Raw genomic sequence first — 25,712 nt, 5'->3', positions numbered from 1 at the left:
GACAAGGTACCTTCTGGAAAAAAACATGCAAATTTATTTATCATATTATTATCTACAGGCTATGTATTAAAAAAATCAGTTGATTATTTGATTCAAACTTTTTTCTCAAGAATTTAAGGTAAGCTATATACTCCAAAGGGGAAAAAGAAGGACCCGGGACAGTTTACATGTAGGTGCAGTGTTTGCTCTTTCACAGCTCTTTTGAACCTACACTGTTCTCCAGTGTAACCACTAATTGCTCAGACATTGCTTCGGCTATTTCACTTTATGTTGGAGAGATAATTTAATAAGCTCCAGCTTGTTCTAAAATACCTATTATCCTATCTCATTAGTTTATAATCAGTTCTGTCCTGCTCTAGTTGGAATTCTTATCTTTCTCAAGGTAGTCATCCTTCTCTTGCCATCTGATTACAAGCCACCCTTTCTGGCAAAAAAAATGCCAGCAACTACTTGGTCCTCTCTGCAGTATCAGATCATGGCCCTCTCAACTAGTAGTCCAGAAACTCAGTCTTCCTCTTATTACTACTGAGAACGTAGCATGTTTCCTTTTCACTGTGACCTTCATTAGTTGTACTTTGTTTTGTGCCTTGGCCTACCTGATTTAGCCCTTGCATTCTTCTAATGTTCTTTGACACTCATCTCCAATAACAGTTTCCACCTTCTGTATGAGTCCTCAATTTTCATATCATGCAATTTTGGATCTTCTTACACTTTTTTATTAGGACACCTTTTATTTGTGCTTTTAATATTCTTTATTGTGACTGGAAAAGAAAAAGTTACTTCCTTTAGAAATTGCCAGCCTTCCTGAATTTCTTAATTTGTTTTCCAAGAAATGTTACCTATCAGTTCTCTGAGCTGAATGCAGTCTACTTTCTTGCACACTATTGCTTTTATTCTCAAGTTCTCATCTTCTGAAGAATGATAAGCTCGCTCTTTCATGATTGCTATCACTCAAATTGCCTTTTACCATTACAGGCTCAGCCATCTCTTTCCTAATCAAGCCTAAGAGCACTTTTCTCCCATTGCCTTTTCTACATTCGGTAATCCTGAACCTATTACACTTGCATGATCTACTGAAATTAGTATTTAGCCAGTAAAGTGAAAAAGTTCTAACCATAAGCTACTGTTTGGTAATATATAATAAAGTGACTGGACAAGCCCATCTCTCGGAACAAAAGCCATCTGTGAAAAAGGGCAGCTTTGGCATCTGTGCCAGTAAAATGAGTGCACAGACAGGATCAAAATATCTCCTAGCTTTAACTGTAAGCCTTTCCAGGTCACAGTGATTAGCAAGGTGGAAAGGTTTACGAAATACTCTGAAGGTGGCTACCCAGAGGCATCTCCTCCCAGGCTTCTTTTGCTAGCACTCTATTCAGTTGTAAATTGAAATGGTTACTCTGATTGTTGCAATAGCTGCAATCACTTAGCATAGCTACATTCAGTGTTGACACTGCACAGGTTTCAGATATCAAAGCTTTTTCTGAACAAATTAGCTCCTTTCTGCATGTGGTCATGCCCCCTCTGCTGCTAGCAGCTACTGTTTTCTCCTACAGCTAAACTGGCATTCCAATAAAACAAAAGGAGCAGTATAGCAAGGATCAGAGGAGCAACCATATGCACCTGCCACTACACTTTTACTGCATAACTGTGTTATTGCATAACACAGTCCAATTAATTTCTCTAAGAAATACATACCTACTCACTGTTTATTGCTGAATGCGTTATATAAATCTAGCAAGGAACATGAAAGATCTCCAAAAAGCAAATACAGGTATCAAATTGATACAAGTCGGAAGAAACAGAAATCCCTGCCTTCTCCTCATATAAAGCAATGATATTTCAACCTGTTTCCTTTACAAGTCTCCTCCTGTTTGCAAGTCTCCTGAATGTATGTTGCAACTTAACTCAATGTTTAATAATTCTTTAGTACAACTACCAAGATGTGAAAATTTTCATTAACATCTTTACCTGAGAGGAACTTCAAAAGAATGTAAGAATTCCCTACAAGAGACCAAGCAACCTTCATGCTGTTAAGGTCTCCAGGATAGGTCTGAATCTGCTGGGTTGTCACCACAATCTGACTTGTCCTGGGCCTCCGGGGACCCCAGTTTCATCTCCCTGAATTTTATGCAGCACTATTTGCCAGGTCTCTTCCACCCAGCAGCAGTCATGAGGTTACCAGCTTTCCGACACCCTGCTGCCCAAGCACCCTGATCACAGTGCCAGCAACCCCTGCCTTCTGGGAGCTAAGGGATAGCAGATGCTGTGGCAGAAGAGTGTAAAGGTGGAAAGAAAATACTACAATATAGCAAGGGTGCTAAAGCTAATAAGGTTTACAGCAAAGGAGAGAGACACAGAAGGCAGGGCAGGTAGGGAAAAGAACAGATATCCACACAGGAGGAATTCTGGTGGAGAGAAAGGAGTGGCAAAAACTTCTAGGAATGAGCTGAGGGTTGGCAGAGAGCAGCCAGGAGGAAGATGCACAGATGGGACAAGAACGGCAGTGGGGAGCTGTAGGAGTCTGCTGCCGGCCAGGCAGAGGTGGGAGGGCCCTGTGATGGTCCCAGACTTCACATCTCCCATCAGCACTGGAGCACATGTGGGGCAGAGCTTCCCCTTTCTTCTCCTTCAAGACACATCTTGCTGACACACACAGAAACCATGTTGTAAATCAAAGCAACGTGAGGCAATGGAGACTGTTCAGAACTGCACTGCCACTCCAAACCGATGTGTTGGTGCAGACAGATGGACACAGAGCTGCCAGAAGGGAGGGACCAGCCTCTGTGGGTGGATCTGCTTTGGGAAGGGACAAAGTGGGGGCCTGCCCACAGCAAAATGAACAGTTTTACTGTTCCTTCCTGGGAAGACCTCCTAGAACAGCAAGCAGCCCAGGGTAAAGCAGCCCAAGACAGAAAATTATCTTCCCATATGTACAACCCCCAATCCAGTAAACTTCTTCTAAAGGCAAAAATTTCAAATTGGAAAAATAAACGTCTCACACATCACTAACTTTCACTGTGGTACAAATCCATTATCTAGACCTACTAAAGCAAGAGCAATATACAGTTGATTTTCTACCCATTTCTCGCAGGATCTCAACTGGCCAGCAGATGTGGAAACAAAGCAGCAGGATCTTCTGATCCCCATTTCCTTCTCCCACCTCTCAAATCAGAAACCAGTCCAGCCAGGGAAAGCCCTGAATGAACTCCAGCGGACTTTACACTAGAGGGAGCTTTCCTCAGAGAGACACACCACCTTAGCATCTCCTTTCTCATTACATTATTTTCAGCGAATCTACAGGGAAATGCATTGGACTGAGGTGAAACAGTTACAGTTTAAATCCTCTGGTTTTGCCAGTTCAAGCACTGCAGCACATGAGGGGTGCGGGGTGGGAGGCAGTACAAGTAGAAGGTACCTGACAAGTTCTGCCCAGAGATGTGCTCTGACCCATGAGATCAAGCTTTACACTGCCGTGTTTCTGAGAAGCCTCCTGATACGAACTGTGTCCATCCTGTGCCCTCACCAAACTCCCATGTTGAACTTAAGAACAACCTAACAGACTACATTTTATATTGACCTGGGAGGCCACTCATTGTTAAGCTGTTAATTACTTTAATGAGGAAAGCTGAGATACACCTTCCCTAAGGCTTGTGGCCATCCGTTTTAGAGGGCCTGAAATACGGATAACTGTGTTACTGTTAATACAAGTAATGAACTTGAGGAACAACTCAAGTGAACTGTTTTAAAATATTATTTAAACTGGAAGTACTACAAGGTGCTAACAACAGCCAGGACCTATTCAATTTATTTTCAAAACTCCAGTAAACTGTCCCAAAACTATGAGCTTAAGTCCTTACCTGTGAAAGCATTTGTGGCCTGAAAACCAGCTTCCTGCATACTGCTCTCCCAGCGAAGCTTGAGATTCCCGTCTTAACCTGTCCTTACTGGAAACAACTGCTGAGCTTGGAGCTGTCAAGTCACTTCCATCTTAGCTCGTCAGAGTCCATTTCTCTTTCCATTCCCGTATTAGGCACCATCCAGTTCCCACCTGATCCCAGGTCTTTTGATCCGTAGGCAGAGAGGAGCTGCACTGAATCCAAGCAGGAAGCGTTGGACAGTCCCATCAACCAGCCAGCCAGAGGATTTGGGCCATGATGAATGCAGAAATTAAGCAAATCGCCTGCCAAGACTTTATTTCCCTTTTACAATTAAGTTCTAATCCTCTGTTCATCCAGCACCATTTTTTCAGGTCTTGGCCAATGGTGATGTTCAATTGTCTCTCCTCTCTTGTGTTCCTCTCCCCTCAGGCACGCTCACTGAGAAATTAAAAAAGAAGAGATTATGTTTCCTGATGACCTGTAGCAACATTAAAATTAACAGACTCCAGGGAACAAAAACCCAAAACACATTATCAGGGATTGATTGTACACATTAAAGGAGATCTTCAGAAGGCAAATATTGCGATTTTGCTGAGATGCAAAGTGTGACCACACAGCTCTTTGAAGTGCAAAGAGGAACAGTGCTGAGGGTGTCATATGCATCTCTGAGAACATGATATGATTTACATTTCAAAAGCCATATTTAGCAGAGATGGGGGCAGCAATACAATAACAAAATTGCAGTTAAAAGGGAAAAGGAAAAATACTCAAGGCTCTCAAGTCTAGCCTATTCAAAACCACAGTGAGATTATTAGCATTTCATATAGCTGCTTCTCTTCTTTTCTGGAGCACGAAAAGAGAGCACTGTCTGCTGACACTATATATGCCATTCTAACAGTCTTCTGAGGTTAAAATCCTTTGTATGTCTGTGCTGTCGATTATCTGTTTAAAATCTCAATTGTAACACAGATGATGCAACTCAGATGCCTTCAGACATTCAGTAACATTAAACATACCCACAGGCTATACAAGAGAAAGGTGGTTAAGTTTTTCTTGATCCTACTATTTCTACATAGCACAGATATCTGCAACTCACTGAAAACTAGAGATGCTGGACATCCAGCTTTTAAAAACTAGCATACATTTACTTTTATGGGGTGAAGGCGAACAGCAGACAGGTATATGTTTAGGGAGAAGATTATTTAAGGAAAAAAGGAAGAAAGAAAAGAGGACTTGCGAGGAGAAATCACTCAATCTCCAGCCACCCTGTTCCTTCACGCAGTAATGCTTGGCTTGCTATCTCCCAGTTCAGTGTCACAGGCAGGTTGAAACTACATCTGTGATGATCTTAGGCTCTACTAATGGATTTTAGCAAATTAGTCTAGCCAAAGAACCAAAACCAATGCCTTTACGTGTAGCATCTTCTATCAGAAAAAGCTGCATAAAAAAATTTAGAATAGTGTTTAAAATGCTATTAATCCTGAACGACAGCTTCTCAGGATGCTTTTTCAGCCCTTCGAAGTGCTCTAGACAACTAATAACCATTTCATATGAGGTTATTTTATTCTAAAACACATACAACTGAGCAAGTATAATATACATACACCACAGCACATATTTCTTTTGGCTCTTAACATTGTGCTAACTATTCTATAATGACTACAGATGGATGCTGCACTCATTTCCCAAGCTTTTTCTCTAGAGGCCTGAGTTTCTTCTATATTTGTAAGAGCAGGTCCATATTTGCATTAACATTTTCAGCCTTGTAACTTCTGATTTTGGTTTATAAATCCAGAATTCTGATGCCTTCTATTTTAAGCATTTTAATTTCTCTCCCCGTCACAGAGATGCTCAAGAGATGTGCACCAATACCTTAGCATGCGGGGAAATTCTCTTATTGCTACATCTTTGTATTAGATAATAATAAACTTCTGCTTCTTAAAAGAATAAAATAATTTTACTTTCTTGAAAATTAACTCTTTATTAAAAGAAGAATGATTTTCCACATCTTCAACATTTCTGCTAAACTAGTTAAGAACCCAACAGTGCTGAAGAAACTGCGATGCAGGCACTTCCAGCAACCAGGGCTTCTTCAGACAGAAAGATGTAATTTTAACAACACTACAGGACACAAACATTTACAGAGTTCATTCAGACCTTAAAATTTAAAAGGTAGTGCACTGCGTCAGGTTTAAGTCCTCCCTTAAGGACTCAAGTGAAAGAAGATACCAATATCTCTTGATTGCCCTAAGTGAGCTTTTTCTATCACTGCAAAACCCCTCTTCTTCCTTGGCAGATAATGAACTTGGAGGTGGCTGGCAGGACACGAGTAAGGAAATGGAGCAGGCTGCTGGGGCAAGCCTGTGCGCTGCTCAGCATTTGCTGGGCCTCTTCACAACTCAGAACCAAGTTCAGTACTTATAAAATGCTTTACACTTACGGCTAAGCGGGATATTTAATGAGTAGTTTCAAGAGGCAGACCTTTCATGGGTCACATCTGCACAACAATTTCAGGTCTCTAAGATTTCAAATGCATCCAGGTGAAGAACACAAAGCAGCCCAGCTGATACCACAGCAAATCAAGAAAATGGAAATTCCAGTTTTAACAGCATGTAGAGCTACGTTGTTTCTATTGTACTTTACAATATCCAGAAATTTTCCATTAAAGCTGAACTGATGTTTAAAGAGAGGAGGTTTGCATTTGTTTCCTAACAGACTGGCATGTTTGCATACACAGAATGGGTCGTGACCTCTGCTGACAGAGGCTCAGCCAACTCCAGTGAAGCTATGTGTTTATCGTTTTATACCAGTGTGGTGCAGAAATGTTAAACCAACCTGCTTAAAGGACTGAAAAGTGAAAGTAAGTATCTGAAAAAAAGGGTGGAAAGTAAACAATACTGACAGAACTACAATAAGGTGTGATCTTTGATTTAACTATTATATTTTTCACAACATGCAGAGACCCCAGTGGGAACATGTCCCATTATACTGATCAGATGGCAAAGAGAAAATGTAGACTAGAAAGACTAGAGATTTTCTCTTTGCTCCATCTGTTACCTCCTTTCCAATTGTAACAGGAACTCCGCTTCCACTTCTGCTTTCATTCATCCACTGCAGTGTTATATGAGTCTCAGAAGCAAACCAAAGCAAAACATTGTGTTTTATAAATATGTAGCTGTGCTATAAAGATTTTCGGCTACTATGCGCTTATGTGACTGAATACCTAGAGAAAAATCATATCCATTTGTTTTGATCCTCTCCACTTTTCTCAGATTTGGTCCTGGGAAAGACACCACCATCTGAACCTCACACAAATTGCAAACAGAAAATATTTTGACTATTTAACACCTTACTGGAGTTACATGTTCTCATGGTATATTTAGCCAGTCAACCCGCTACTCATCTTCTCTAAACATCGGAAGATGCAGTATTAAAGGGCCACTGTAAAAAAGAATCTGTGAGAGAAAAGTAGCCAATGAATGTCATTAAATCCTGCAATAATATCTACATTTTATGGAGTGTTGTGCAATTATCAGTCAGGACCAAGCCTGGAGGAACTTACACTGAAAGAAGAAGTGAAATACTGCTTTTTCAAAGACTGGTATCTCTGTAATGTCTTGGAAAACTCAAAAGCACTGGCATACATGTAAATGCTGCAGCTTGGGTTTTTTGTTGGTTTTTTTTTCCATTTCCTTTCACTATATACAGTCTGTTTCTCTGGCCACGTACTGCTGGTTCCCACACAGGCATTAAGAACTCACTGCTTGTGTTGTCAGAACAGCTACGGCCATGGGAAGCATTTCCTGTGATAGCCCTTGGCACAAGAAATCCTAAAGGACAGTGTTTCTCTAAGGTGTTTAACAAATTGTGTAACAGGAGTATCTGTAGAGTAAGCCCACACGTTTACTTTTTTGAGAAAGTTGCTGAACAGCTTGTGAGCTGTGCTTTAATTTAACTTAATCAAGGGAGGACTCGCTGCTTGGATTTTTAGCTTTCAGGTGAAAGAAGTGTAAAAGGGGAGAGGGCCCAAGCTAACCTGCCCTGCTCTCGCTGCGGTCCCTGCAGAACGCAGGTGCCAAACACAGGCAGACCCCAGCGGGAGCTCGGCCGCTGCTGGTACCGACCCACTCTGTGGCTAAAAGGAGGACAGAGGCAATGCTGGACGTGCCGGCAGCATGACTGCAGCTCAATGGGAGATTTAAGCGTGTCTCCAAATTCAAGGAAAAAAGTTATCTGACTGAAGCCAGGACAAGTACTGAACTATTCACATGCTTAAACACTTTGCTGAAGTAAGGCCTATACTTCCTATAGGTTAAGGCAGCATAGACTTGGATATATATTTAAGAAGTTTCTGGCTGGAAAAACACTTCCAACATTTTGTTTTTATAAAATGGTGTTTGTAAAAATATCTTTTAAAGTTTGCTAAAGCAACTTAAAATGAAGCATATGTGCACACATACATATAACTCACCTCTCCATCCCCCTTTGGATTCATCAAGTTTTCCAGGCTTTGGTTTTGCTTCTCACAGAGACTTCTAAACTAGATATACTGTTATCTACTGGTTATACCTACTCTTTTTTAGATGGTAAAGCCTGTGTTCCACTGTGTGATCCTCATGTATTTTATTTACTTCTATCTATAATTTGTCTTCCTTCCAAGATACCATTATTGCACCAGTGCTAAATGAGTCCTGGTTCTCAGGAAATACTATGCTCCATAACTCAAAGACTGCTTAAAAAACTCAAGAAGACTTTCACAGGAGACCATACAAATCAAACTAAAATCCAGATGTTTAAAATATGTTTATCTAATCACATCTTTCTCACACACACACATCATTTGTTTTCACTTCCTATCTTCAGTATTTGTATAGGTCAGTTGTGACTTTTTAAACACCTGCTGTATTTTACTTTCTTGGTGCATTTCAGTGACATACAACATGAGTTTCTATGTTAAGTTATGCTATACAAATTTTTATTCCTACAGATACTTTCAGACACTCTTCAGCTTGTTTAGGAATAGTGTTCAAGCTTCTTTTTACCTCCTTTTTGTTACAGCACCCCCTGAATTGAGACAAATGGAGGACAACCAAAGCAAGGTCTGGGTCCTTCTGCATTAGTTGAAGCAGGAAACATATCTTGAGAAGAGGGCACATGGCCAAAACCAAGCATCATTTTTTCTAGCCTGTTAAGAAAATGTTCTATAAAGCAAAATATATCCCCAACACCAATGCCAGCACACACACTGCAAAAGCCACTACAGACAAGGCCCAGTTTAAAAGAAAACAGATGAATGTTTTGGTCCAGACATTTCTTCTCCTCCTCCTCCTGTTTATTTCTTTTCAGAGCGAAGCAACAAACTGAAGCAATGATATAAAAATTGGTCTGTTTAGTAGCTTCATGCCCCTGGTAATCAGATAGCAAGGAGTATTTCACTTGAAGAAATCCTATAAATAACTGATAACACAAAGGAGTATGCCACATTTCCTTCCATTAATCTTGTTAAGTGAAATAATGAATTTGGATCCTGTATTTTCTATCTCTCTGAACAAACTAAAGAGCCATACATTTTACCATAGCTGTGCTGACAGAATGCAGTAAAACCCCAGTGGCAAAGTTCACTAAGATCTCCATGACAAGCTATTGGATTTGGATGAGATAATTATTGGGAGAAATTGTACAAGCTGTGTTATGCAGGGCAAATGAGAAGATTTCATTGTTTATTTTTGGACCTTAATAAAACGATAATTACCAGAAGTTGTCAAGAGAAATCATTAATCATGCTGCTCTGTGAACCTGACCAGTCAGAGAAAAACCTGAGCTCTGAATTTTATTTGCCAAAATAACAAAAAGGTAGTAAGAGCTGAATCCAGTTGCAATTAATCTTTTTCCAAAGCAACACAGGGTCAGTATTTAAATTTGCAGAAGGCTGGTAAAAGCGAAAATTACATTGAGCAGATTGGAGAAAAGATCACAAGTTTTTGACTGGTATTCCTATGAGTTGTATGAGAAATTAGCAGTTGCCAGAAACCCAGGGGATTCTGCATATCTCAAGACTTTGAGTATCCAACATCCAGTGACACTCCATTTAGCATCCCTGCATACCACTGGAAAAACTGTGGTTGTGAGTCATAGCTGCAGAACCTGACCACCCTGAGAAGCAGCAGTAGGGTAGGGAAGTTACTGGTTTAACTCTGCTGTGCCACGCAGGATGCATAAGCAAGGAGGAAATACCTTATGAGAACACAACATGGCCACTGCCAACGTGCTGTTAAGAGCATTATCAATGTGGAGCTGAGCACAAGATGAGAAACACGTTTCTCTCCTCCTCCTCTCCCACAGCAACTTCTTGCTGCTTCAACAAAATGTTTCTTCTGGCTTCCTTTCACCTCATTTTGAGGACCCACCACACAGACACAAGCAATGTATGTTGTTTACAAGCTCTCCATTTTCCAAGTGTGCATCATGCATTTCCTAGCTTTTTGCCAGCCGACACAAGCTTCCCAAGTTCTTTATCTAGGTTTTTAGGTGTAACAGAAGCATATGGTCATTTGTCATCTCCACTGACAAACCTTGCATAAGAGGAGCAAATGGGCAGTGCTCCTTTCGTGCAGCAAATGATAGTTATGTCAACCATCCCCATCATCCCCAGGAGATCCAGCAGCACCACTCCTCTGTCCAGCAACAGCACCTTTTGGGTGAGGGCATCACACCTGCCAGGGAAAGGGTACACCACCAAAACCAACCTCTCCCACTGAACTGGTTAGAGCAGCCAAAAATCCCAATATACACAATGAAGATACAGACACACATACCTATTTAGGTCATGAAAAGCAGACTAGGTGGATCTAGGCAAGCTGCACTCCATTTCTCAAGTCAGAAACATCTGCACTCTGACCCTTCAGGAAAGAAAATGCAGAAGACAGTATCTCCCACTGAATCTCAAGCAGCGTATGGACACAAAATGGCACAGTCCTCCCACTGAACAGTATTGGGGACTATGGAAGTAAACATGTAAACATGTAAACAGTAGGAGGAGTTATCCAACATTATTCCAAATTCTGTCAAAATACTTAGTAAGAATGAAAAAGCACAACACACTGCTCATTTTGACAAATGCAAAATGCAGAAGAGAACAGTGAACCTGTGCTAACTGTAATGAAAAATGAATTGGTGCTGAAGAGACACTCAAGGGGAATGGAAGCTGTTGAAGAATAAAACTACTATCTTGGAGAATAAAACTACTATCTGTACAGCACTTGGGTTTGCTATGTACACCACTGGGAAGCAAGGGTGCTTAGCCACTCTCAAGAAGGATATACCATCCTATACGCTTGCGCCATGACCAAAGAAAATCTTCTTCTGCTAAAGAATAAAACATGAACTATACAACTGAATTGGCATAAACTGCCACCAAACTAATTGAAGAAGCACTGACAAGAATTTCATAACTTTCTGGAGGACTGTATCAGTCAGTGTTATGAAAGTCCATCTTCTGCGAGCAGCAGCTGTTCAGGAGGGTAAGGAACATAGGAGAAAGGCCCACTAGTATTTTACACCCATTATTACACAAAGCTAGTTCTAGTTTCCTGTGAAACAAGCCACGCCACAAGAATGCATCTGGTTTATTTACAGGGTCTCAGGACTCAACATCACCTGCATGCTACATGAAGAAATGCAAATGGAACGTTATCCAGACAAGCAAAACCCAGTTTAAAGAAACCGTAAACAGCACTGGGCACATCAGGTGCAGGGTGTTCCCAGCACTGCTGTGAGCAGCACAGGAGACATCAGCATTCTGGAATACAGCTGCGGTCAGTGCAAGAAGTCAGTCACAAGGTACGCCTCTTCTAACCTAAAGAAGGTTTGCAACTATTTCAGATTGCTTATATAGATCATGTACTGCACAAATCCATTTTACTTCCAGCACCATAGAAAACTTAAAAAGATACATGACTGTATCCAGAAAGGACCCTTGTTATAACAAATACCTAAAACTTCTGTAGAACTGCACTAGATTTTAGATGACTGAAAAATCCTGAGGTTTGCTGATCAGTTTGCCACCAGTTTTGATTTTCACGCTAAACTACAACAATCTACACAAAGCAATAGAGTTTTAAACTCCTGTTTGCCTCTGTTCAGACCAGGTTTCCCTTTTGCTCAGCATCTAACAAAACCAGCCACTTTAAATTGTTTCCCCTTCATCGTACTATGACTGAGCTCTGAACTCAATGCAACAATCCACAGACCCAAACCACTGCCTTAACATGGTCTCCCCACGCTCTGCTTTCTAGAGCATCTGCTAGGATTTTATCCTCTGAATGACACTAGATGACAACCACGTTAATACAGAGCCTGTATCAGAAGCCATATGCAAGTAAAAGTTTCACCTAAGTCCATGGTGGTTTTGCCTATGTCAGGCCAAGGAAAATGAACTCTGCTTTATTACTAAATAATCTAGACAACACTGTAGAAAGTGCTCTTTCAGCATTTAAATGTGTGTACTTCTAAGCCCCACGGCCAATGGCGCATAAGTAACTGCCACAGCAATTCTTAGTTACAATTAACAATACAACTTTACTCCAACTTTCAACTTGGAAATGAGAAAAAGCACAAAAGTAACAGTTTAGCATTTCTTGTATTTTTCTTGGACTTCGTATTTTTGGGCACATTACCTGATCTCTCTAGGCTTCCCATCCCATCAGTAAAGTGGATATAACTTCTACCCGTGGATTAAGAAGCTATAAAATGCTTAGGGAACAGAGGTGTTACTGGTAAAATACAAAAAGCTAAAGCAGAGTTTTGATTAATTTGATTTTGTTCTCAAGTTAGTATATCATTCTGCAAATTCAAAACTCTATTAGCATTGTAAAATCACACCAAAGAAATCTTTTTAACTAGGAAAAAGGCCAGTGGTTCTTTATTTCCAGGCAATACGAACAATACATACTATCCTTCAAGCCTGGCCTTCTTCAAAAAATCTGCTGGAAAGCAATTCACAAAATAACACAAAATTCAAGGGGAGAGCACAGCTGGGAAGCAGTATCCTGAGGTGATCAGCTAAATCTCATTTTCCAGAGAACTACACAGTTCATTCTCTCAAATCCCTCATTACTCAACATACAAAGGCAAAGAGGCTATTTTTTTCTTGTCCTTGAAGGACATTTTTACATAAACAAACTGCATAAAGGCATGGGAAGTAATGCTGTTATCAGTTAAATCTGTGAAATTCCTCTAGTTGAGAAGTTCTTGTTTAGCACGGATACAAGAACAGAATTTCCACTCCCTCACGTCAGCTGTAATTTGGGAAGCATTTCTAATCCTGATTGGCAAAACCAAACAATTCACCAAGAACACCATATTTGTGTTTCTTCAATCCAGTGCCCTATCTATTTTCTACCAACCTTTTTTAATAACAGATATATTTTAATATACCCTTGTCATGTTTTAAAACCATTCTTGCTTACAGTGTCTGGATGCAACTGAGGTATTTAACTGCACGTAACTGAAGACACATGTTAGCAATGCAACACTGACAGCACCTTCTTTAGTGACTGAGGGAAAAAAGACTCTGAGGTTTTTGACCAAACATCTCAAAAATTGATATTTTTATCAAGGAATATAGGGCTGGTTTGTTTGTCCCAAGCAAACATCCCACCCAACTGTTCTCTTCTTGTTCTCTTCTGTTCCTTCTCCACGCATTTAGGGAAATCTGACCTCTCTGGCCTTGTTTTGTGTTTCACAATATCCTTTTAAGTACAAAACCATAACATTTACTTTCAAATACCCATAAGATTACAGGTGTGGTCTTTCAAGCCTGCCAGTCTTCTCCCCCCACAACACTCTGTCAATAAAGACACAGATTCCTATAGAAAGGGCCTACACAGACGTAATTTATAAATAATTAAGAATTGTAATTAAAGCCTCACAGCTACAAATGGAAACACTGCAATCTTGTATTAGAAGAAAATAATGATCTCTGCAGATGAACAATCGTTATCTTCCTTGTTCAGCCACAGAGTTGCAGCTTTGTATTTCCCAGCTGTTAACCTATCGTCAGTCCTACCATAAAAACAAAGAATACTTCGGGGTTTTTTTTTTCCTTTTTAAACAAATGGAAAATGTAATGAGAGTCTGACTCTGTGCCTTTGATAATTAAGCTTTCAGTATCATGGAATGTTTTCTAATAGGAGCATCTGCTTTCTGCATTGCAGCCCTACAGCTAAGAAAGTGTTGGACTTATTAATAAAATACAATAAAGAACCAAACATCTGGGTGGGAAAGAAGCACGGAAGAGAAGAAACTGTCTTCCTCTCAAAATATTCAAGAGACAGCAAAGCTCATCCAAATAAAATGCAGTTTTTCTGTTGAGGAAGCAGCTGGAACCAATGATGCTGATGATTCTTATTCCACTACATCCTGCTGCAAGACACAAACCTATTTACAGGAAACAGAGGGGAAAGCAGGAAAAATCCCACCTGTATTAATCTATACCACCTAGTTAAAAGCTCCTGACAGTGCAACCCATTCCCATGCCCAAGGAACAGGCAGATGGGTGTACATAAGTTCTTTCTGCTAACAGCGCTGGCAGAAAAGGGCTTCATATCAACACTTCAAATACTGAAAAGAGAAAACAGGACAAAAATAAAACAAGAAACACTAAGATCCCAGAAGAGTTAAATAGCTAGAATTTTGGATCAACAATTTGAGCATCTTATATAACACAGTTCATCATATGGTACCCAGTCACTCATGCATCAAGAGCAGAAACTGGGTTAACTACAAAATTTCTCAGAAACAAACTGAAACCTTGATTTTAAAACACTTCTAAATGTGCCAAATACTTCGGTACACTGTTCAAAGTTAATTACCATCAAACTAGATATCTATGCTTCACATCCTTTTTAAATGCAAAATCTGTAGGGCTGCATGCTCATCCTGCACATTGCTCACTTTCTGTAAGGGTACGCAGTATTTCTGCACACCGCTGACCTAAGGGAGCACAAAGGTGCCAGAAAACCTTTCTGAAGGAGGATGGTCATCCCAGAACCCATAGGTAAACTGGAGTCTCCCTCTCGGCAATGGTGCACAGACTTGACTGCATCATCCCACCTCCAGCTCAAAGGCATATATACCCCATGCCCCAGGGATCACTGCCCTGCCCTCCTATCTTCCAGAACAGCAGGCAAACAGTAAGGGCTGCTGTCACTGAGGGGACAGCATTCAGAGGAACTGCATACAGGTCTGTCTTCCTACAGCAAATGAAGAATTACTTCTTCACTTCAGATTTTTTGAACGAGTAAGTTGCTATCCAGTATATGCGTAAGCTAGAAAGACTAATCCTGATTTACCCAGGCATTTTTCTGACTCTTCTCACCTCTTCTAGCTTAACACTTGTTGTCTTGGGTTTGCTGGTATTCTTTGTTTTTAAGTAATGTGCAAGAAAAAACAACCAAAGTAATGTATAAAATCTGTTCCCTAGCATGATGACAGAATCAAAACCAAATCAACCCTGGCATGTTAATTCAGTACATATTATGGATTTTCAATGGGCCATTTTCAAGCATGTATTATCTTCACAATGAAATGTCAAAGGTCTTCCTCCTGTTACATCATGTTATACATCCAAATACATCGAGATAGAACTCATTTTCTATCCATTGAGATTGAAGCTCTACATTTAGAGTTCAAAAAAGTCTCTGCATTTTTTATTAAAAACATACAGAACAGACAAGGTAAAAAATAATTAAATATACATCTGCAGACAGAACTATGTAGATTTTTAACAAATAACCAAACCAAATTTACCTTGTGGCCAGAAGCAAACATAAAAAATGTCAGCTCAGAGGACTATTTTCTTTTAGTAACACTATCACTTCAGGAAACTATTAAAATAGCATAAACTTAAAAGCAGCATTGGCAAAAACTGAATGCAGTTCAACTCTGGTTTCCAACTAAATGCCTTTTTTGCACACATATGCTTTGCCTTCTATTACTCAGCTGCATAATATAAACCACCAAACTGCACTTACAACAAATCTGAACTGACAACGCCAAATTTTAATTGAAACACACGAGAGCAGTTGGGCAATGCATGAGTATTTTATAGGGAAGCTAGCAGTGCTCACAGCTGGAATAAACCTCCACCCCATAAGGGAGAAAGGGATCTAGTTTCCTCATTTTATTTTAATCCTTCCCTCAAAAAACAGACAAATCTGCTAAATTAAAAAAAGCAAATAACACCGCAAATATTTTCCTAGTCTGAAAAATCTTTCTGTTCAAAGCCCATGAACAGTCTGACAAGTGGTGACTTCATGAAGAAAAAAAAAAAAAGTTATTTTCTACCTCTTAATGAATAAAACTACATTCCTTCTCCCAATTCAGAGGAGCTTTCTTGCAGCCTCTTTATATGACAGCAACATGCAATGACCTCTCATCATTTTAAGTGCTATACAAAGTGTCGCTGAAAATTGTCTGTATTTGTGTACACACTTGTGTGTAAATGTCTTTGTATAAAGTCCTGTACACAAACTGTGCCTGCAATATATACTCTTTTAGAGTACTTCATGGCATCAATGCAGACATTTTTCTGCTTAAAGAGAAAACTAATCTACACTAAACAAAACAAATCACCTCACAGCAATACGATGTAGTCCTCCTCCAGATAGTTTTGCTGAGATTAATAAGTCAATTTTATCATGAAAGAGAATGGAAGAGAGGCAAAAGAGGCCTAAAAGATATCAGAAGTGAAAAACATAGCATTCAAATTAAAATCCGTTAGCGGTAACTTCAAACCTAACTTTTAAAATTAAGACTTCTCTTTGTTATTCCAGTTAGCTGGATGAAAAATTCCCTACCTCACTATTACACCCCTGCCCTTTAGGAAAGCATGTACATGGGAGTTAAGGCTGTGTGGGGACAGCACAAGGTGGCCTTCAGCCACAGCACGGTCAAAAAACATTTGCTTATACTTGGTTTGGGAAAGGCAAAAAGGTCATCTGAGATGGACAATGGTTACTGTCTCCATTCCTGACTGGTTCTTGACTCCTTGGATGAGCTCGTCATCAGAACATCACTTAAAAAAGCCATTCAGCCCATGGAGAGCTGCGTTAAGATTATGGATGCCACTAAGAAGTCATGCCCCTCAACTATTATCCAAATGTATTATGTAAATGTAAATAAATGTATTTCCTTCTGCAAACAGCTGAATTACAGCAGCATTAAACTTCCAATTTTGTTTCCTTACTGAAGTTTTTAAACTTCAAAACTTACTTACAATCTGTAAAGTACACCATAATACAACTGCAAAAAAAGCACCCCTATAATGTCAGTGAAACTGTACAATGTAACTGCTGCACCTATTCCCCTTGGTAATGCTGAAGATGTCAGGCAAATGCCCTCTGCTCACATCATTAAAACAAACAAAGCCATTGCCATGAAATCATTCACTGTGCAGAAACTTTATAAGCTCTTCTATTATCTTTTATAGCTTAATTTGAGAACTGAGAATCTCTAGAGTGCTTTGCAGCACATTAATAAGAGACACTTTGCTTTATAAAGTTTATCATTATTACGGTACTGCTTGTGTCAGCTCATTGCAGTCAAGTTTCGTTTTTTTAAAAAAAAAATTTCCTTATACTAAGACTTGACGTTTTCAGTGAATGATAAAGGTGGTGGTAGTTCTCAGGATCTCTTTCAGAGGACTGTTTTTTCATTTTCCATAGTGCTTTAAGAACCCATTATTAATAAAACTGCTGAAAAATTCTTCTCTGGAGCCATCAGGCATCATAGGCTTGACTACGCTCCTATTTTTCTCACTAAAATCAAGGGCCTCTGAAGGCTGAAGGGTGCTACTAGAAATTAAGAAAACAATACTGGAAGTGTCAGCCAGCAAACAAGGGAGCTTTTCATCTCCTGGGTGAGCTTTTAAACAAACTCTGGTGTCTCATACCATACTCTGGCTACTTAAATACTTTACAGCTTACATCAATCTTCATCCCATAACTAAAGCTGAACACGATCTGGATTCAGTTATTTGAGTGGTTTGAAGACAGACATGTAGAAATACACACAGGCAGCAGAGGCCACACTGATACCAGCAGCTTTCACCAGCACCGTAACGTCCCTTAGTGTGCCATCCTTTCCCTCTTCTCTAACAAAATCTCTGTGCCAGCAAATGTGCTAACACAGCCATATCAGCATAAAGGTCCATAACTGAGATGGCTTATTTTAGTCCCTGAGGCACTGCTCTGCCTCGAGTCAACTTTCGTGTCAACTTTCCCGAGGCCGGTGGAGCTAGCTGTACTAGCAAGCCTTTCCTGGGCACCAACGCCCAGGTGGGAAATGCGGGTGAGACCTGGTCCCACACCAAACTACCCAGCTCACACCAGGAAGGATCCATGGGGGTATCATCAGTGGAGACCTGATGTTTCTGGAGCCCGCCTCAAAGATGTCCACCCAGATGTGGAGCACAACCTGTAACACAGCACGAGACACCTGGTCAAACCCTCACAGGATGACTACAGCATTTCAGAAGCAACACTGCAATGCTTTTACCTGCATTTTCCTGAAGTATGATGTTGCACATTTCTGGTGTATTCACGTGGGATGCTATTTAAAGTGAATCAAGAATAAGTGTTTTTGAAATCATGCTTCACTTTGTTAACAAACACTGACTGGACCATCAAAGGCAAGTAACTTTTTTTTTTTTTTTTAATGGTGAAAAAGCAGTATTTAAACTTATTTAAACTAAGCATTATTCACAGAACTTATCTGAATAGAATTTATTTACTCAGTTCTAAAAACCAACTACCTAAGCAAATAAATGATTGCCTAAGAATGGTTTTGTGGAATTAATATTCTCCATTTAACTCATTTTTAAGTGTAAAAAACCCTATATAATATAACTAGAAAATCTCACTAAGATCATTTCAGAGATATGTAAATGTAAAAAATTTTTTCCTCTATTTCTACCCAGATCCTTGCATACTCAAGAGAATGCCATTAGTTGATTTCACAAAATTAAGAAATCTTTCCTTAACTTTTCTAAAATGCAACTAAAAATAATACACACACAATCAAGAAATATAAACAAAAGCTAAAAAGGTTTGAGTCTGATAAGGCTTGCAAAATTTCTCCATGGGCTCTGATACCCTCAAATAGTGGAGTCATATAAGCCTCATGTTAATAAAAGCATGATTTCTTTCTCTGATTATATTCTTGAAGACACAGTACAGGGAACATTATTAAGATTTTCAAATCAAGTTCCTAAAAATGATCGTGTTGTCCCCAGTCTATTTGGGAATATGCTTTAAGCTAATCAAACTGACAGGTTTCGCAGCAGAATTCATGACAACCCAAGTCCTGCTGTTCGTGGAGTCCAGCAGCCAGCAGCTGAGACCTCTTCATATTCACCGTGTCTTCCCAGTATTACCCAGCAGAGCATTTATTTTACAGAATTTATGTTTTTCTCATAGTCAAGGGTAAAAATGTCTTCAGAAATGAAACATGCATGTCTGATACTGCTTTTCCTCCTTGTCCTCAGCATATGGCCTCAGTCCTGGTTAACAACTCTGTTCCGACCCTGTCCTGACAGGAGAACCATGTGCATACACTAGGTGAGACAAGCAAAATTTTACTAGTATGTACTGATAGCACTAGAAAGTTAAGAAGCAAAAACCAAATTTCTGCCAAATTTCTAAATAAGGGAGAACTGTAAGCTTCTCAAGAGAAGTTCACCAGAGTATTTCTTTTTCACAAATGCAAAATATGCTTTTTATTAATCCTATTATTGGAAACTGTGGGGCTATTTTGACTAAAATAAACCATACCGGAATGTAGGCAGCCAGCATGGAAAACTTCAGTCCAAAAGTTAAAGACATGTGAAGTGATAAGCAGCTGAAAACAATCATACAATAGCAAATATATAATAAAGAGCAGTAGCTAGATTATACACATTTGTTTTACAGTTTGTGCATGTGTATAGTTCACACACATTCACCCCTCACTTTTGGAAGCATGAAGGTTAGCAGAGCTTCCGTGGAAAACTTCTGCTAGAAATATTTCCGCTAATAGCTAGAACTTTCATTAATAACACAGAAAAACGAACGCCAAGAATATGACCATAAAACCTTAGACAGTAAGCAAGGTAGTTACCAAGACATTATTCTTTTATGAACTCACACAACCCATCCAAACACGCAGATAGAGTCCATGAGCTGTTTACAATTAAATCTGATGCGTTTCCTTGTATGTGTAAAATATGTACGTGAAAGATTTGAAATCTCAAGTTTAAAAGCCTGTTCCTGTCTAGTTGGCTATCCAAATCTCAGAGGAGGAGGCTTCTCCAAAGATGTTTCCCAGAAGAAACAGCATACAAGGGACAACAGTAATGTACTGTAATGCTAATGTAATGCATTACAAGACTACGCAAAAGAATTTTGAAAACTAATTTAATGTGGCAAGAGGGTAGCTCTTTGCTCCCGACAACTACCATCTCAGATGAGGCTTGTAAACAACTTTAGGAGTATTCTTAGAGCACTTCCAGTAGCCATCACCAAGACCACCATGGTTACCAACCATTTTGCAGGTACCAGCATCTTCCACTCCCACAGTACAGGAGTAGGAAAAAATGTATGCTTGACAGTTTCTGCCTGCTTGTAGGGTGAAGGCAGACATATATGTTGTCATGATCCCCTGGTGTCAGCAGGACAATAAAATTACTGCAGATTTGACTAACCAATAACAACAAATTTAAAAATTACAACATGTGAATTTATTCTACTTAGAAAATGTGGGGGAAATGGGATACTCTGCAACTTGCCAAAAGAAAAGGCAAATATTATTCTGTCTTCTCAAGCCACCCTCTCACGAGGTTAGCCACAGAGAGCTCTGCTATCGCAGACAGAGCTTCTCCTGAGGAGTAAGTGTGCCCACCTTACCAAAACCAGCCACCCGCAGTGACTCTGGCTTGTACTGCACTGCCCACTCCGTCAGACCAGGAGAAGGAGTGTGGGTAGGACATGGGCTAGAAGCAAAAGTATTTCTTAAACCTCTATGATCTGCCAGAAGCAGGAGTTAAAAGGATGCTGAAATGCAAACGTTGCCTTGCTAACCTTCTTTGCTCCTAACACAGCACCAAAAATAAATTTTAGCACGCAGAAAAGACGATCCTCACTACCTTATTATGCATATTTTTAACAAACTCATTGATCAGGCTTTTAGAGTTCATAACTAAGCAATTCTTAGTGAATGTGAAGAATAAAAACCAAAGAATCTCAAACAAGTAATTTTATCAACCAGGAAAGTCATAACCAAACATACAATAGCAGAGTCTATTAAACCCAGTTGCTAACTACCTAATGCCACCACCTAAATTTGACTTGTGAATTATGCCCTTGTTGTTTTAAACCAGAGGTCTGATTAATAGCTTTCAGGTTAGTGTTTAATCTCAAGACATTAAGTCAAATGCAGTTAACGGAGCAAGTTCCTTCAAGTTAAGGAGGATGAAAATATTTTTCTTACAGGAGGTACAGCCTCTGGCTATCTCCAAATTATAGCAAAACTACAAATAACAACTTAAAATAAAACATACTAGCGTGTATGTTACTAAAGATCCAGTAGAGACCATCTGAAATTGCCTAGAGGAAAAATGCTTAACTAAAAATACTGGCTGAGGTGAAACAAGCAATCTTCGCTTCAAATGTGAAACCACCTCCTGACAGCTCTCTAGGAGGAGTATGAGAGTTAAGAAATACAATTCAGCTTTGAAGGGTATGATCTCTCAGGCTTTGTGGAAAGCTGTTTAGATAAATTATGAAAGAAATGAGTAGCAGAGATGAAGGTAAGCCAAGAAAGAAGAACCAAGCCAAAATGGTTTGTAACAGACAACTGCTAAAATACTACCATGGAAAATGCCTTTTATCAAAAAAAACACAGGACAATCCCCAGTAAGAGCTACTTCCCGAAGCAGCGACGAACAGCAGAAATAACTGTAATAAGGATTACTTTCTAACCTCATTAGCTGATCAAGCTGCCTGATTTTCCTCTCTGCTGAGACAGAGACTCCTCTCTCCACATAGCAGGGAGAAATTAAGTTTGGCTATTAAAAAAAAAAAAAATCCCAAACTCTTATTAAAATATGAAGGAACCAACCCAGAAAGCTACAGTCTCTCTTGTTTCTCCTTAGGGGCCGAGAAATTGTTTTTAGCTTTTCATTGAGAAAGCAGAGAGAAAATTCAGGAGGACTTTCTTCCCTGCCCTCGCAGCAGCTCCCCACTCAGCAGAGGGGTGAGAGAGTCAGGACCTCCCCACGCTCCGGCTCCAGCGCCTGCAGCGTGCGCGATGGTTTGCTCCATTCACTCCTCTTCATGGGCTCGCTCAGGTCTCTCTGCAGGTTTGGTCCAGGTACCTGTGGGGACCACTTCTGGGACAGCAGCTCCTCTCCCAAGCATATGTTACAACTACACTAGTCATTCAACCCCAGCTGGACACAGTGTTGCCCATGGCTCTGTCCTCCTTCAGAGCACTAAGGATTAACGGTTCCCAGACTCTGAGCAGGTCTCTCTCGGGCAGCGGTGACCACAGAGATCCGACAGGCAGGCTGGTCCTCCCTGCCTCTCCCAGGCAAACTGACAGCAGGGCTTGTGGTTTGCCCCAGGGAGTGTTTAAGTCGAGAGCTTAGGAAGAAGCTGTAAAGTATTTCTTTCAGTGCTGCAGTCTTACTGACGGGTTGGGTTACATTTCTCGATAACCCCATTTATACACAGTATGAGAGCAGATAGCTCTACCTTCGTCAGAACAAGAAAACAACGGAGACGGCATCTCCACATCGGTTTTAAAAGTCTTTTTATGAGTCACCATATAGCGCAAATTAAAAACAAGAATGTATGTTGCCAAGTCACTTTGAAACTAAATACAAGAAAAGGCTTTTGTTTTTCAAAATTTGGTTACCTGAATGAGGATAAAATGAACAGCTCATCTATTTAGGATTAACACTTTTAATACTTTGTGTCAAAGACCAATTATATCCTGTCAAAGAAATATAAATGGACACAGAAAAGCTGTCAAACTGGAGGGGTGTTTATTAGTGCATTACCAATTGTTTTTATGAACACAGTGAGCAGTTAATTTCTATAAACAAGCTCACTCTGATTTAACTTAGTAACGTGGTCTAAAGAGAGATGTGAGTTTGAAGAAAAATAAATACATTTTAAGAAGGGTATGAAGTCTGAGACACACACATACTTTTTCAAGTATGAATTAGGTTTTTGGTTTTTTGACCTTGCACTGGATTTCAAGTGTCCTGTGTTTCAGCAAAATTCTGCCCCCACCTCATTCAATGGGAATTTTGCTAATAACTTCACTCTGACTGGAATTTTACCTGGGGGAGCCACATTCATTTCACCATTTTGTAAGTAAACCCAAGAGCACTATGCCTCATACAGTGAGGACAGAGCTTGAAGAAATCAGTACATCTTCCATTTTATACATTTTCCAAGCATGCATACTTAATACATTAATACTTAAGAGTGGCCACTGTGTATATTCACTTCATTTTTCAGCCAAGGGTCAGAATGAACTCCTTAGATTTATTTTCTCATAATCAAATGCAAACCTTTCTAAAACGTTTGGCAAATTTCATCTGACCATAAAAAGGTTTGCACAACTACATTACTTCAAACTCCTATCACAAATTACTAGTTCACATTCACTATGGAAACAGACTTTCAGTTCACTTGAGAAATAACTAAGTCATAAGGATTTAACTCCCCATGCTATTCATTAAAAATAATTATTCAATGCATAAAGGCTTGGTGCTGAGCGAGTGAACGGTCAGACTGGAGTATTTCCTTTAGCTGTAGAACAGACATCTCAGATGCACCGAATATGCATTTCCTCACACAGTCCCCTTTATTGCTCATTTGGAACGACGATCTCTAGAATAAGATGAGACTTCAGACACCCATTTAGTTCCCCACTCCTATATCAGCTTTTCCGATAGGAGCGTTGATTACCAGTAGACAATAATGATTTTGTAATGTGAACATCTGTACAACAGAAAACAGACTGAGATCAAATTAATGGCATGTATCTCACCATTAAGCAGGTATTTTTTTAACTGACAATAAACCTGACTGAATTCTTGCCAAAGATTTAGCCACGGAAACACCAAAAGGATTTAAAAATCCATGAGTGAGATACTCTTCAATTCCCTTTTGAAATAAAGACAAACACTTTTTTAAATAATAAAAATACTCTTAGGCAAAGCGCTAACTGAGGTCTGAACATACAGAACTCCAAATTTTTTAAGTTATTGGCCTCACTGCAACAATAACTCAGCCATATTGCCCATGAGTAGCAATTAATTAAATTTAATAAGGAACACTACGAGTTGTTCCTGTTTTTAAAATCCTAGCCAGGACCCTAAACAATGCTGCTTTTCTTACTCCAATTTTCGAATGTTTGAAAATCCAATTGAAAAAATCATCTTCAATGCTGGAGAAAATCCCAATGCATAAAAAAATCACTTAAGTGCTCTATTAAACAAACCAACCAAATCTACGTGGCAGAGGAAATGTCAGTTTTTAACAAGCTACTGAATACCTCCTTCCCAGCAACAGAAATATAATTTATCTTTAATAACACACGTAGAAGTTTTTCCCCATCACTAAACTCTGAATCAGGCATTCACCGAGGATTAAAAAGCAAACATTAGAAAAAATTAACTTGGTGTGCTGAAAATTCTCTATTCACTTCTATGCGTGCAGAAGATTTTTCCTTTTCTCCTTCCAGTGAAGAGAAGGGTGATATTAAAAAGCTTGAAATTATTTTCCTCTCTTCAGTATTTGAATATGAGACTACATCATATGTCAGAAAGCTGAGGGGCAAAAAATTGAGCATTATACAAGCCCATAGTACCAATCTAATTTCCTGGCAACTACAGTGCAAGCGATAAATGGGAAACCAGCAAAATTTTTCCAACAGTCTTTTATAAAAACGTATTACCTGAAAAGACAGTATAAAAAATAATGCCAACTGCTCTTGGAAAAAAGGGATCAAAAAGAGCCTTTAAAGGAGTCGCATTACAAATTACTGGCTTCTGAGTAAGAAAGTTAACAATTGATCATGTAAAACCATAAAACTACCAAGGCGGGCATCAGGCTATCCCACCTACATTTGGAAGAAAGGTTAATGCAATCAGCAAGAAAAATCCATAAGACTGGAAAACCATTTGATTATTCTGGTGTATTACATGTTTACATTGTGATTATTCTAATCTGATGTTTCAAAACCTCTCATCTGCTTCCTCATTTGTACTTACTATCAATGCCACCAATATTATGCTAAAAAAGAAAAGTTTAACTAGCTTTGCAGAATTAGTACAGAAAGCACTATAGCCACATAAATTCCACTGGTGTACTCCAGATTGGGAAAAAATCCACAATAAATAGGAAAAAATGGCAAATTGTAACCACCTTAAGAGCTGGATTCATGTGTACCGATAACTACTACCCTTCCTGAGTTATGTTTGGTTTTGCTACAAATTAGGTCCAAATTCTGACATTTTCAAGCCAAATTCCACCAGGAAATTCTACATCAGATTCAACATCCTCTTTTTCAAACTCCAGGTGCAGCCTCAGCACTTTTTACTCGTCCTTTGAAGGAACAAAAGTCCATAATGCTGGTTAGGACTTATATTTACAAAACCTGCTTATGAAGGCAATCATTTCTATTTGAGACCATGGAAGAGTTCCAGATGCTTAGAGTACAACACAGAAAATCCCTGAAATGAAAGGTCAACTAGTCCCACATTCCCACCAACAACCAAGGACT

The 25,712-nt window shown here is 39.5% G+C and overlaps 1 protein-coding gene across 4 annotated transcripts in view; it reads right to left on the bottom strand.

Annotated features, from left to right (window-relative positions):
• The window catches only part of LDLRAD4 (low density lipoprotein receptor class A domain containing 4), a 294,715-nt gene that overhangs the window by 186,511 nt on the left and 82,492 nt on the right, over window positions 1-25,712 (bottom strand). For all 4 annotated transcript variants that reach the window (XR_012623080.1, XR_012623081.1, XM_074822547.1 and 1 more), the window contains one exon: window positions 3,858-4,316. Coding sequence is in view for 2 of the 4 variants with exons in the window: in XM_074822547.1 (XP_074678648.1) it covers window positions 3,858-3,897 (40 nt within the window). In the remaining 2 variants the exon portion in view is untranslated. The remainder of the gene's footprint in view (window positions 1-3,857; window positions 4,317-25,712) is intronic.

Source organism: Strix aluco, chromosome 1 (assembly GCF_031877795.1).
Source record: "Strix aluco isolate bStrAlu1 chromosome 1, bStrAlu1.hap1, whole genome shotgun sequence".
Classification (NCBI taxonomy): Eukaryota; Metazoa; Chordata; class Aves; order Strigiformes; family Strigidae; genus Strix; species Strix aluco.
The sequence above is the reverse complement of the archived record's forward strand: the minus strand, read 5'-3'. Positions and strand labels throughout refer to the sequence as shown.